The 15,002-nt window shown below is 39.3% G+C and overlaps 1 protein-coding gene across 2 annotated transcripts in view; it reads right to left on the bottom strand.

Moving 5' to 3' along the window:
* Window positions 1–266: 266 nt before the first annotated feature.
* The window catches only part of LOC119596927 (matrix metalloproteinase-14-like), a 23,606-nt gene continuing 8,870 nt past the window's right edge, over window positions 267–15,002 (bottom strand). Inside the window, exons 2-13 of one of the 2 annotated variants that reach the window (XM_037946297.1) lie at window positions 9,250–9,354; window positions 8,542–8,674; window positions 7,890–7,990; window positions 7,137–7,341; window positions 6,682–6,830; window positions 5,945–6,119; window positions 5,627–5,763; window positions 5,048–5,188; window positions 4,580–4,723; window positions 4,209–4,322; window positions 3,901–3,970; window positions 267–2,067 (exon numbers count right to left, since the gene is read on the bottom strand). In XM_037946297.1, the coding sequence (XP_037802225.1) occupies window positions 2,057–2,067; window positions 3,901–3,970; window positions 4,209–4,322; window positions 4,580–4,723; window positions 5,048–5,188; window positions 5,627–5,763; window positions 5,945–6,119; window positions 6,682–6,830; window positions 7,137–7,341; window positions 7,890–7,990; window positions 8,542–8,674; window positions 9,250–9,354 (1,485 nt within the window). In that variant the 3' untranslated portion in view covers window positions 267–2,056. The remainder of the gene's footprint in view (window positions 2,068–3,900; window positions 3,971–4,208; window positions 4,323–4,579; window positions 4,724–5,047; window positions 5,189–5,626; window positions 5,764–5,944; window positions 6,120–6,681; window positions 6,831–7,136; window positions 7,342–7,889; window positions 7,991–8,541; window positions 8,675–9,249; window positions 9,355–15,002) is intronic. The other variant, XM_037946296.1, reaches the window with a different exon arrangement.

Below are 15,002 nucleotides of genomic sequence, written 5' to 3'. Positions count from 1 at the left end.
GAAGAAAAATGTTATTGGTAAAATATTAAGGAATCCGTGGGTTTGTGGGGGGAAAAGTAGGATGAAGGAAAGACTAAGAAAACTGGGGATATATAAAATAGGATTTTTTTCTTTTATTTTGTGATTCGGTCAATCCAGTAAATACCATTAAAGTTCATGGCACACCTAAAAGGTTATCAAACAAATATTACATTTTACTTATTCTTTATTCAAGAAGAAAATGGGATAAATGGAATATTCTTTGGTAGGAATATAAATAACAAAAGAACTGTGTTAATCACATATATTTAATTCACACTGAAGAATATCACTCTCTCAGCTTTGTACAAATATTTACACCAGAATTCTAAAACATGATTTATACTCCTAAGACTACTAGCAATAGAAAGTCTTAGCACAACAAACATAATGCCTTTTTTGGATCTTACAAACTACAAATGAAAAATCTGTTCTTTTACCTTCAATTTACAACAGGTGAAAACGCAGATGAAACTCACAGAAACTTAAATTATACTGCAATTCTTAATACAGTCATATTATGACCAACATAATGAACTGACCACCAAAGTATTTTGTCTGTGAAATGTATCTAGTGAATATGATATGACTAAATGCGAGTCTATGATCATTTCACATAACAGATTTAAGGTACTTCGTTGAATATTTGCATGTGTAGTGATAAAGAACAACATTTATATTAGGAAAAATATTCTAGGTTTGATATTGAAATGTACTAATTAAAAAGAAGAAAATTCCAAGTAAAGTGTAATATTGTGAAGTCTTTAATATGTTAACAGGAATAGTTCATGTCATTTCTCCAAACAGATCCATTTAGTACACGTGAGGACATGTCAGAGCCCCAACTGTACTATATCATGTCGCTCATATTAGTATTACATGCAAATATAGCTCATATATATGTAATGTATGTCAGGATGCTAAGTAATCAGCCTTACAGGACATGTAACAATATAAGTAAAATGGGTTTCAATAACATTATGAGATAGATACTGATTTCAAGACATTAAGAGTTGATGAGCACGAGATCATTAGAGATCATTCTCATAATCCATAACCTAATACTCATTCTAGACGTGTGTGTGTGTGTGTGTGTGTGTGTGTGTGTGTGTGTGTGTGTGTGTGTGTGTGTGTGTGTGTGTGTGTGTGTGTGTGTGTGTGTGCGTGCGTGTATATATTTACAAAAAATGTTTTCTAAAAAAAATCATAATTATTGCATTTTCATCCTAGATCACTACTTCAGAGAAGAAGATAAAAAAAGAACAACAACAACTGTCTTTTGGACGACACTTCACAGTAGCCAATAACCACCCCGATTACATCCAGCGGAGGGACTGAAGGACAAAGACAAGAGCGAAAGTGAGGGCAGCTGAGAGCGCCAGGGTGTTCGAGGGGGCTCCGCTTTGCCTGTAGCCAACGCTCCTCGAGCCCGCGACACGTGGAGTCAGCCAATTGTTGCTGTCTATATAGTCTTCTGAGCCGTCTGAGGAGAGGTAGTCACGGTAAACACAAGGGGTAATCTTAAAGCTCGGGGATGTGTTTATAACATTTTGTAAAAAAGTATGTGTTTTTGCGTTCTTCTGTTAACATTTATATATAATATATATATGTATAATATATATATAATATATATATATATATATATATATATATATATATATATATATATATATATATATATATATATAAACCTTTATAATGACTCGTACATTTAGAAACTAAATATAAACACAAAAACGATATCTTTTCCCCATCAGCACATTCCGTACTTCGCATGAAAAAAGCAAAACCCATTATCTCTAACTTCCATGGCCACAAATATCACATGAGGTGAAGCAAAATAGGCGAGGAGCAGCGGGAGGAGCAAAGGAGCAGGTTAGCAAGAAGCGGCAGACGAGACGACCGAAGCCTTTATTGGTGGCGTTTGAGGCCAAGTCCACTCATCGCCACGTCCACTGCAGTTATTTTTTTAAAAGGCAGCGGCGGTTCAGTACCACAAGTGGGTTGTTCACTCGTGGTAGTTAGCGTTGCTGCCTCTTTAGCCTGAAACTACCATACAGAAGATATAGTCACCACAGCGCCACCTACTTTGCCATTCAAAATAGCCAAAGGGAGGAGGATGGAGGGAAACAGGCATGGAAGGCAAGGGAGGAACGACATGCAGGATATGGTAAATGTTTAATGCGTTAGTAAAGAAGTTTTCTTTCAATGTTATTTTATGTACATATATTATTGTTGCTATTGTTGTTGTTATTTATTATTATTATTATTATTATTATTATTATTATTATTATTATTATTATCTTCATTATGACTATCATTATCATTAATAGTGAATGCAGTAGGCTAGAAGTAGTAGTATCCTTATTAGATAATACATATATAAGACCGTATTTCTACAATTACTTCGGGAATCACTGGATCCATCTTGACTGAAGAAAGAACGAAAATGACAATTACTGTGAAAAGGAAATAGAACCAGCAAGTGATCCCATTTACGGCAGACGCATTTATCAGCTTGAGCACCTAAGAAACAAATGACAAACGCTAATCACGATGGATCCAGTTTTATTGTCTTTCCCAAACTACTTGCGTATCGTAGCACAGTGTAGATGTATATATTTCACACTAAATGAAGACAACGAATTCATAGTAGTAAAAGAAGGCAAAAGTTATACTACGAGGTCGTGTTCTCTTTGTACATTTGTGATGGATAAGTGTATTCTACGTGTTTCTATCGTCACAATCGTAAAATATTGTGGAAAGAGAGGTATACAAAAAGACTGAATACAAAAAGACTGAAAGAGTTATGAGGAAATATGATATGGGTATCTCGTCATTAAAAATTATAATCACGAAAGATAGGTTGAGAGTATCGACTAAGTATGGCAGCAAGAATGTATCTGAAGTATGTTAATAAGTAAAAATGAAAACAAACAATAAGCTAATTAGTTTGTTGATACTTGAGCATGGTGAAGCATTGCTGATGAGCGCTGTAAATGCAGCTATTCGTATTATGATTTTTAATATATATTTTTTATTTTATTTTATTTATTTATTTATTTATTTATTTATTTATTTATTTATTTATTTATTTATTTATTTATTTATTTATTTATTTATTTATTATCATTATTATTATTATTATTATTATTTTACAAATCTAAATAGTTTATTTACAGTTTCAGATTTCTGAATCAAAGAGTTTTGGCAAATTCTGAGTTTTTATCCATTATTGATAAGTTTCATTGTGAAAGACTTGCAGCCTAAAAGGGGGATTAAGGACAATGGGAAAATACAAGGGAAAAATAATCAACCTTTCTACACATGCAACATAAACATGCTTCACAATATAAGGATTTTCAAATATCATTCCAATGAAAAAAGTACTAGACATTGCACCATTAAAAAAAAGTAAATTGCAGTCTTCTTCCATAACAAAGAATCTGCTTCTTGTATGAAGATTAGGAACAATTAGAATTTAATAAGCACACTGGAAACCCTACTGTATTTCTACCTACCAAGCCTCACTTTAGCATGAAAGGATAAACTTGATTAGATTGTCATCTTTGAGGTCACGGGTACACGGAGACATGCGTGTTGAAATGTAATTAATTCTAAATATAGAACGCGTTAAGGCCGAATCAAAATTGACCTCAGTTACCGACAATGCAATAATCAAATTAACAATAAACAAACACATACATATACATGCACATATACATAAACATACACATATACATCGAATACTTGTATATGTGGTATATACATATACATACATTATATATACGTACACATTTATATATGCATATAGCGTATTCCTTAATAAAACTAACAAGCTTTTTCTTTGCAAAATCTTAATTGCGATTCATCTACACTTACCAGCGTCGAAAGTGTCATCATGGGTTTCATCGGCCAAGGGGTCTGTAGTCCCGGTGTGAGTGGCGTCCATCTGTTACCAAATACACACCGTAACTAACTACTACAACAACACATACGGGTTATGATTCATTACGGACAGAAACTTAATAAGGCGTTTGACTTTTCTTTGTTAATATATGGAAAAAAGTGAGATGACATGCAAGAATAAAAACAAAACAAAAATTCCTGTACATATAAGAAAGTAGCCGAAATGACATATACAAAGAAGGTAGCATATCTAATATTGAACACATGAGCGAAGAACGAACCTGAGACCCGGAGGCAGGGCAGCCGAACCACCAGTAGCCAGCAGGGCGCGGGAAAGCGGGGTCTGCAGAGTCAACTTTGAATCGCCTGTCGTTGAATCGCCAGTAGTTGCCGTTCTGAAATGTTTGAATTAAATTTATTATTATTGTTAATATTCACTGACATGTTGAAAATCTGTTGGGATACTTTGAAGTGGATGTAATTCGTGGGACTATGTAGATATGCTTGGGTGTGTTAGTATGATATACGTTTCGAATACAGCTCACTTCTGATCTTCGTCTGTTTATGAAGACACACACACGAAAAAAAATCATAACATACCCTAAATACACATAAATAAACAAAATAAATCGAAGCCTCTCGCACGCCCTACCTTGAAGAAGTATGTGTAGCCGTTGGAATACTGAAGGGCGTCATCGATAGAGTTGGGCAGACCTTCCCAGTTGGAAATGGGCTTGGGGTAACTCTCCTTCACTGGGGGTCGCTGAGTGGGGTCAAAGCGCCAGTATTTTGAACCCTGGGAAAGAAAAAGGGAATGATGTTATTGCAGTAGCAAGGGGTATTCATTAACGTTAAATTATTTTACTTTTGATAGTTGTGATATATTTTTTTATTGATAATACTTGGAGTCTTGCCATAATATGTATATATATAGATACACACACATTAATTACTATCAGGTACTCCATTCCAAAATATGAAAGCCATCAACAACAAAACATTCAACAAATCAAAACACAACAACAAGACTGAACTGCTACTAAAAAAACAATCCTTTCTATTAATTAATCCTAATGATCCTACAAACCCCTCAATTCCTGGGCTGATCACCACCAATTACCTTGAAGAAATAGATCTTTCCGTTTCCAGACCAGACGAAAGCTGCGTCAATGTCATCAGGAATGCCAGAGAAGCCCTTGCTGATCTGCTTGGGGTAGTCGGCGTCCATCTTCAGGTCCGAGAACCGCCAGTACTCGCCACCCTGAGGAGAAACGTGGCTGTTTAGTGCCTTTCCTCCCCGGCGTAAGAGAAACGGGCTTATTTACATTAATGGTGGTATTGCGATGTCGTTTCCACGGCAATAGAGAAGATAATATAGTTTTACGGTTTATTGTTTCCCTTATCGCTGTAAATGTGTTTTATATCATCTTTGTATACATGTTATTGTGTTCGTGTTTTTTTTGTCTGAGTAAAATATATTACATGTATGTTTTATTCGTTCTGATAAAATATACATATAAATACACATCTCATTTGAAAAAAGAACGTCAGAATATACGTGGACAATATAAACAGCGTCTAGCCACCGGAAAAAAATTAAACTACATGTGTAAATACAGTGTCTCCCTATTAAAAAAAAAAACTTCTGAAACATCCTATATTTTCGCTTCGACTACAGAGCACACCGGCATCTTCTTACCCTGAAGAAGTATGTCTTGCCGTTGGTCCAGGTAAATGCAGCGTCGATATTCGAAGGGAGTCCGTCCCAGTCTTGAGAGATAGATTTCGGGTACCCGCTGTCAACGCCCTTCTCTGTGAGTCTCCAGTAACGCGAACCTTGGGATAAAAAGCAAGTCATATTGTTAATATACTCTATGATCCATCCGTTATAAAGATAATAATGACGATGCGTGATATCAACAAGCATTCCAACTGCAATAAATCAGGTACAACTGAAGCTAACAGGTGATAACGACAACAAGAACTCGGTTCGCAACGTGCACCCCGACTCGTTTACCTTTGAAAACGTATGTGTTCTGATCGGACATGGTGACGATGGCGTCGATGGACGGGTCTCCGCACAGCACGCTGCTGGGTTGGCCGGTTTCGCCCTCGTCCGTGCCGCTTCCGCCGATGGTGGGTGGGCGAAGGGTTGCCGGGGTTGGCTTCGTTGTCTTCTTGCCATACAGAGCCTGGAATTGGGGATTGCCATGAGGGGGAATCACGAACAATGTAGTTGGAGGGAAATCGGTGACAGCGCGGGTGGAGGGACTTAAAAGAGGGTAAATTATTTTGTATAATGTTACGCTCGGCGGAGAGGATTAGAGGTGAAGTTTCAGTTGACGTCGTGGTTGTACATTACAGTTCTCCAAAGATAGCAAATACAAGTCTTGTTTGAAATATTTCTTGTCTAGTACACTGTTCACATCAGCTAGTAATTGATCTAAAAATATTGCAACAAAAGCGAACAATATCAAGATTCTCATTAAAGCTGAAATCAAGTTCAGAAATGCCAAGGCAGAGATTTTCAACTAAACGCACATGAACACACATAAAGTATGTGTACGAGTATATGTATAATACACACACACACACACACACACACACACACACACACACACACACACACACACACACACACACACACACACACACACACACACACACACACACACATAACACATAACACATAACACACATAACAATATGCATATGCATACGTAGGTGTGCATTAGGCTGCACACAGCACCGTACCTGGATGCCGTTCAGGTCGTCCTGGTCCAGCACGAAGCTGGGCTCGTAGCCGCGGTAGAAGGGCGCCATGAGCGAGGAGCGGACATCGGAGTGCGACAGGCCGAGGGAGTGTCCGAATTCGTGCGCGGCGACTTGGAACATGTTTGTACCTGCAGGAAAGCCGTCATTAGGTTATTTTATGGCTCTGTTATTGTTGTTATTTATGTTTTTGTGTGTAACTCATTTTTGGTTTAATTTATGGTGTGTAGAGGGAGAGGAAGAGGGAGTGGGAGAGGCAAAGGAGGAAGAGGGAGATGGAGAGGGAGAGAGAGAGGGAGAGGCAGAGGTAGTGGGAGAGAAAAGAGAAGAGAGCAAGGGAAAGACGACGCGGAGGGAGAAGGGCAGACAGAAACACAAAGACGGAAACCCAGTGACAAACAGCCTCACGGGCCGACAGAGCAGCAGCCGCCTCTTACCTCTATAAGAGTCGATCGTCCAAGCCTCCGTGTCGTCGAAGTGGGCGTCTCCTCCGTAAATGGGGAAGTAGGCGTGGGCGAGGGTGCCCCCAGGACCGTCGAAGGGGTCGCCGTCGCCGTGCTCGCCCTTCTCGAAGCGGATCTCGATGTGCACCTTGCCTGACGTGACGGGCGTGAAAGACAGCTCGGTCACGTCGGACCAGACCTGCGGGAGTTGGAGTTGGAGTTGGAGCGTTGGAATCACTAAATTAAATTCATTTTCTATTCTATTTTTTCATGTTTACTGCTGGTATTGATTATGATTGGGGATGAGTCAATCTAGTAAACTAAATTATATAATTCCTTTGCCTTCTACATGTGTTTTTTGTGTGTCAAACCTTAGCGTACGTTTTGTGTGTGTTTTTGCGCGCAAGTAAAGTTGCGTGCGCTCGGGGAGACGCCTGGATGTATGTGCTATGATCATATTGCAGCTTATTTTAGACTGTGAATAATGGAATAATTTGCGGTTATCCACTGTATTAAAAATCATATGCGCGCGCGTGTGTGTGTTTAAGTACCTTCATCTCCGTCTTCCGTGTACGTATGCATGTACCTGCGTGCGTGTGTTTGTACCCGTGTGTGTGTGTGTGTACATGTCCCTGCTCATGTGCGTATTCATGCCATTGTACGTGACTGTGAATCGGCGTGTAAACGTGTGAGTGTATGAGTCAGTGCGTAGAGAAACAGGAAATTTAGCGTAGAAGCAAGACCGACCTTGAAAGCGGCGGCAATCTCTCGGTCGACCGAAGCCTTGGTGAGGCCGCGCGGGTACTTCGTGATCCTGTAGTTCAGATCCCGCACGCGCCACCTGGAACCTGGAGGAGGCGCTCGTTAACTGCTTGCTGGGGAGGTCTAGGTGACTGGGTTTCTCATGATTTATTATCATACTGACACAAACATAGACACATCACACACACACACACATACATACATACATACATACAGACAGACAGACAGACAGACAGACAGACAGACAGACACACACACACACACACACACACACACACACACACACACACACACACTCACTCACTCACACACACTCACCCCGCCCCCCACACACGAACACACACACGCTTTTTACACTCGATTATAAAGTCAATGATGCATGTTACTACATCGATCGGGGCCATCATGCAACTTAATCTGACCTTTAGGGAAAGCGCAGTTTAGTGAAGTATCCATAAACAAACAAATTAAATAAAAAACACCCAATAAATAAACAGATAAATCAATAAATAATACAAATAGATAAACAAATAGAATAATAAACAAAAATAATAAAAAAACTGATCAATAAATAAAATAAAAAGATAAGTAAAGCATAAATACACCCGTTATCGTCCAGATCACGACAAAAACGTACCTTGCAGCGCGTATCTCTTCTTGCGCGCGTCCGACCCGTATCCAACCTTGTCCTTGACGCCGCATCTTGGAGTGTTCATCATCTTCACTGTTTCGTCGTCCAGTTCGCCCGTTTGGTTAAGTCCAGCAAAGGCCTACAAGGAATACGAAATATAATGGTAAATAGTTTTTTTTTAATGACGAGGGATACGAGGGAATTGAATGATAATAGGATTTTAAAAAATGATGGCGAGGGATACGGAATATAAAGTTGATAAGATTTTTAAATGATGAGGGATACGGAATATAACAGTTTTAAGATTTTTATAAAAATGACAAGGAATACGGAATGAGAATGAGAATTTTAAACCACTACCGGTATGTTTGCTCTTAAAATTATAGAAATTATGTTTGTTAATAGCTTGCTCAGTGCGATGGCTACAAGTTTATTAGCAAGCAAATATATATGTCCATAATGTTTACTTGCTAAGTGAACGTAAACGTATATGTATATTTTTATAGAAATTATATCGTTATTACGTTCATCATCTGATCAAATCCCAAACAGTTAAAAATCATAAATAACGAATTCACATTCCCTTGTTTTTGGCTTCTGAAGCGTCACGTCATAGAATGGCCTGCGTTTTTAACTGGAGGTGAATGTGTCGATTATTTCTCGCACATTATTTCTTGCATTTATATCAAACATTCCTGCTATTGTTAAACTCACCTGGAATTCCTTGACAGCATCTGTGACAGTTTCCTCCGACAAAAGTGCTCCTGACTGTGGGTTGGTCGCCGTCGGGGCCAAGTAACCGAATCTTGCCAAGTACATCTGTTGGAGAGGAAAAGTCTGATCAGTTTTTGGTCTTGTTTCATGCAGGTGCATTTCGTAGGATTTTTAAAAATGTGCCTTTCTGTCTTCATACTTCTCTGTCTGTTTGCTTGTTTGTTTCGGTATTATCTTTATGTCCATCATTATCTATCTATCCATATGGCAAGAGAGAGAGAGAGAGAGAGAGAGAGAGAGAGAGAGAGAGAGAGAGAGAGAGAGAGAGAGAGAGAGAGAGAGAGAGAGAGAGAGAGAGAGAGAGAAAATTACTCAAACTAGCAAACAAAAAAAAACATGCGACTTGCTAATACGTCCCTCATTACTGCGAACAACCCCTCCCCTCTCCCCCCCTCCCCCACGCCACCCAGGAACATTGCCTAGAATTATTGATAGAGCGTAAATTTCGAAAAAAACTGTCCCCATTCCCGACTGGTGGGTGCAAGGTTGCCCGATAGAACAGCCTGCACACCAAACAGCCTGTTGTATGGTCAGAGCCTCACCACTTCCGGGAAACGTGTAGGTTGCGGGTCCTTGTAAAGGATCAGCCATGCACTCAATTATTAATTACGGAGGGAGAGTGTGAGCGCGTATCAACATAAGTACGTGTATATATTAATCAATCTGTTCATCTTGAATTATCTGCCGCATCAAAGGATTGAATCATCTGTGGCGTATTTGTTTCATAAAGGGCGCGCGGGAATTTCCCAAAGAAGAAGATTATACAAGGAAGGGGTAAGTCAGGCGGCCATACAACATATATATCAAGCTGCTGTCAAGACGTAGGTTGGGTGATATGAAGTCATGGTTACCGCGTGAGCCTACACAACAAACAGCTTTCATTCTCATCATCGATTGGTATTACTGCGTGTGTGCGTGCGAATGTTCAACTTTATATATATATATATATATATATATATATATATATATATATATATATATATATAACACACACACACACACACACATACATACATACATACATACATACATACATACGTACATACATATATATATATATATATATATATATATATATATATATATATATAATATACATATACACATACATACATACATACACGCACCTAAACACATGCACACATATGTATGTCTACATATGAATGGATAAAGTATGTATAGACAACACGTAACTACACAGTGCATAATATATACACATCTACACACAGGCAACCACAGATACCTCTAAAATTCGCCTTGAAAATAGTGCTCCTTGGAAACATCATTGTCAATAGCAAAGGTCATTATCGCCAAGCATTTAATTACTCCCACGACAAGACATATCCGCAATTGTTTTTGCAAAACGCTCGCCACAAATGATACGAGAGGGCCAGGCAGCTAGTTGTATGGTTAGCAGGATGTCCTCGGAAAACCAATAAAGGTTTCATTAACTATTTCCGTGTTACATAGAGTCAAATAGGTGCAGGTATTGAGAAAAGTGAAACCGTGTAATGTTTCATCCTAATAATGTCAGACAGAATTCGAAAAGGTAATATATACCTATGATTTTTTGTTTATTTTTGCTTTTGTTTGGGGTGGGGGTATGAGAGAAAAAAAAACAGACAAAAAAAAAAAAGAAATATAAATCAGGTGTAATCCAACAAGCCATTGTGAATTTCGTAAAATATTCGAAACAATGTTATCTGCTGTGTCATATCACAATCTGTATTTACATTACAAGCTTAAACCCACGCCTCACGTCCACAACTCACGAAAATAACATACAGCCAAAAAACCGATGTCATTGTAAAAAACTCATACAGCTTTTATAGAACTTCTTTACAGAATGTTTAGTGACCTATTTCCGCAATAATTCAGCGTCATACATTTCTCGTGTTGAAAAAGAATTGGGTGGAGCTGAAAAAGCAGAATTGTGGATGACTGGCTTGAAGGTGAGACAGAGGACATAGAAATAGATTGCGTAACAGAGAGAGGGAAGAGAGAGAGAGGGAAGAAAACAGAGCAATAAGGAATAAAGGAAAGGTCATAGAAGGAAACAGAAGGGCAAAAAGGAAAGAAAGGACACAAACAATGAGGAATAAGATGAGATCAAGAAGAAGAAGGAGGAGGAGGAGGAAGTGAAAAAGAAAAGGAGGAGGGTGATAAAGGTCATAGGACTGAGATGGGAAAAAAACTGAAAGATGCCGTGTTTTCAAACGGTTCTAATATACCGTGATGGTCTGATAAAACTAATTTTCATTGTTTTAAATCATACTTCAGAGAGAGGAAACGGCTAACTGTACCGTTTCCGGGGCGGTTACTGTACAAACAGAATAAAACCGGCAGGTATGGACAAATCAAGGGAGATATATAGTACGGTGTAAGAAACAGCGTGATCGAAACAGAGAGAGAGAGAGAGAGAGAGAGAGAGAGAGAGAGAGAGAGAGAGAGAGAGAGAGAGAGAGAGAGAGAGAGAGAGAGGAGAGAGAGAGAGAGAGGAGAGAGAGAGAGGAAAAGAGAGAGAGAGAGAGAGAGAGAGAGGAGAGAGAGAGAGAGAGAGAGAGAGAGAGAGAGAGAGAGAGAGAGAGGAGAAAGAGAAAGAAAGGGAAGAGAAGAAAGAAAGAAAGAGAGAGAGAGAGCAACAGAGAACCCTCGTGAACCCAAATGAATAGAAACAAACCGGAGGATGGAACCGAGAGAGAGGAAGAGAGAACCAAATAGATGCTAAGACGCGAACCCGAATCAGCTGAGATGGAACCGCGTAAGAAAAGAAAAAGAAGAGAAAGGAATTCACAGCGGATGGAACCAATTACTAGAGAGGAAGAGGGAGGTTGCAAGCCTCGTGAAATTTCTTCGAATAATCTAAAAACCGTAAAGAAAAGTTAAAAAGGACCATTTTCTTCCAGATCACAGAAGCATCAAATTCGTTCCAGGTAAGAGACCAAGTTGCATGACATCCTAAAAAGAAAAAAAGAAAAACAAGAGGTTCAATTGCCGTCACGTGTCATGTTGCACTGATGTTGCATACATCCTTTTGACACCACTGGTTATTTCGCTGGAAGTGTGTTTGCTGAGTCAGGCTGATGAGATGCGTCAGTTGGTGAATTGCATATTTATATATTTTTATTTGAAGTTTGAGTTTCGATTTTCGTCTTTCGGCTGGGTGGTAATCTTCATGTTTATAATAGGTATATATATATATATTTTTTTTTCTCTTCTTTTAAAAATGATTTTCTTTATCTAACTACTGATTTGGTTAATTTCTTGCTTCTTTATCTGACGCTTCCTTTTCATTATGTATCGTTCCCTGATAAACAACAGAACTCGTTCAAAATCCCCGCAAACGTCATCAAAACATCTCATATTTTATCGCTAGTCGGCACCTCATCCGTGACGTCATATCCAAGTGATGACGCTCTCATGCGGGTCGAGCAGTTGTCAGCCGGAGCGGGATGACGTCATGACTCATTCAAGGTAGGCACGCGTGATTGGTCAGCGGCAGGTAGTGACCGTGGTATGCCTCGGTGACGTCATGAAACAAACCCGGCGGATGTGTGTATCGGAAACGGGCGCTAAAAGTGAGGGAGGGAGAGAGAGGGAGAGAGAAAGAGAGAGTCATCATGGCGAAGAGGAGATCCGGGTCAGGTAGAGTTTACGCCTCTGCCCAGCAGGTTCAGTTCGGAAGCTGTGGAATTGGAAATATATACGGTAAACACGATAATCTCTCTCTCTCGCTCTTTCTCTTTTTCTCTCTGTTTGTCTGTCTCTCAGAAACACACAACAGATACAGTGTTACGGATAAATAGATAGGTACATGATAATATAGATATAGATATACAGACAGATATATAGGTAGATATGGATATGGATTTTAAATAGGTCAACACTTAGAAAGAAACAGATAGGTATAAAAGCACAGATAGAGACAAAACCAGTAGGTCCATCCTATTTTCCGAAATAAAGAAGAAAAATAATCGATTCTAATTTCACTTATAATTCAGCTTCACCCAAACAAAAGTTCCCGGATTTCCTACGAAAAGGGAATCTATACTATCAAATATTGACAAACCTATGACCAATGTGTTACTTGTTTGTTCCTCACACACATAAACACACACACACATATGCTCCCACACAAGCTCACGCATACGCTCACTCACTTGCACTCACACATACGTACACGCTCATTCTCTCTCTCTCCCCCTCTCTTACACACACACACACACACACACACACACACACACACACACACACACACACACACACACACACACACACACACACACACACACACACACACACACACACAAACACACGCACACACACAGTTCTCAGAAACCTTGATGAATTAAACAAAAGAAGTAAACTTTTGCGCAGGTATAAAGTACAATCTACACCATACTTTGTACCATTAGCCATTTGTTATTCTGTGAGTTCGCTCATTGTTCTTTCATGAACTATTGAGTCCTTGAGTTCGTGGGATCCGATACAACTTGTACAAATTAAATACAACTGAGAGAGAGAGAGAGAGAGAGAGAGAGAGAGAGAGAGAGAGAGAGAGAGAGAGAGAGAGAGAGAGAGAGAGAGAGAGAGAGAGAGAGAGAGAGAATCGAATAACGTATCCTTCATCATACAATTGAACATTCACAATAGTCAAGAAACATGTTGAGAATACTTGCATTGCATGGTCACAGGACTCAAGTAAAATGCTTATCACTTTAGCACAAAAATAAGTAAGAAACCACCTTAACACACAAAAAGTAATAAACAAGAAACAAGATAAAAAAGTAAGACAATCAAGCTCGACATTACCAATTTACTTTAGTATCACCCTAACGAACCAAACAAACGAAACCGTAAAAGAAATAAAGAAGATATGCAAAAAAGGACTTTGATCGTCGCCCTAACACTTTTCTAAACTACCCAAGCAAGAAGCAGGGAAGGAACAAAATGAGACACACAGGCAGGGCATGGTCTAGGGCCGTCGGAGGAGGAGGTCCCACTTAGCCCCAGGAGACTGGACCGGCGGGATCAGCCTGGACGCCCACACCTTCCGGCTCGAATATTTGTCCTCTTACCTACCCACCTACGGACCTACGCTGACTCACTCGTTTTTGCCTCTTTTCTTCTCTTTTTTGGCATTTCTCGTTTGTTTTATTCTTTTTCTTTTTTTGTAGGTTCAAGTCGCATGTTTCAAGGATTTTTTTTTTGTATGTTGCGAAAGATGATCTGATGTTTGTTTGCTGCTTTTTTTTTCCAGAATCGACTTTGTGTGATGTAGGTATGTTGGCTCCCTCTTTTGGAAATGTTATTTGGGTGAAATAATTTGCAGCGAGGGTGCGTTTCTGTTTAGATTTTACAAATGGGTACAATACTTTCGAGTCGTGACGTCACGTATATCATTTTGATGTGATTCACATAGCTATGCCCTCATTCCCCCACAAGCCGCCCTTCTTTAACTATGAATGTTGCACTTTTCTTTCACGCAATGCTAATTTACGAATTAACTGGGCTACCTGCGGTTCCGAAAAACTGGGCTCCTTCCCCTTACTACTTAGTGATCGAGCCTGAAGCATTTCACGTCCATAAAGTAGTCCTTTCATCCCCGACTACAGCTCTGGGAATACCAGGTCAAGTGCTAAGCTGAAAAGATTATCGTACAGTAGGCATCCTGTTGTGAGTCACAGCTACAG

This window comes from Penaeus monodon, chromosome 38, assembly GCF_015228065.2.
Source record: "Penaeus monodon isolate SGIC_2016 chromosome 38, NSTDA_Pmon_1, whole genome shotgun sequence".
Classification (NCBI taxonomy): Eukaryota; Metazoa; Arthropoda; class Malacostraca; order Decapoda; family Penaeidae; genus Penaeus; species Penaeus monodon.
This window is presented reverse-complemented; position numbering and strand designations above follow the sequence as displayed.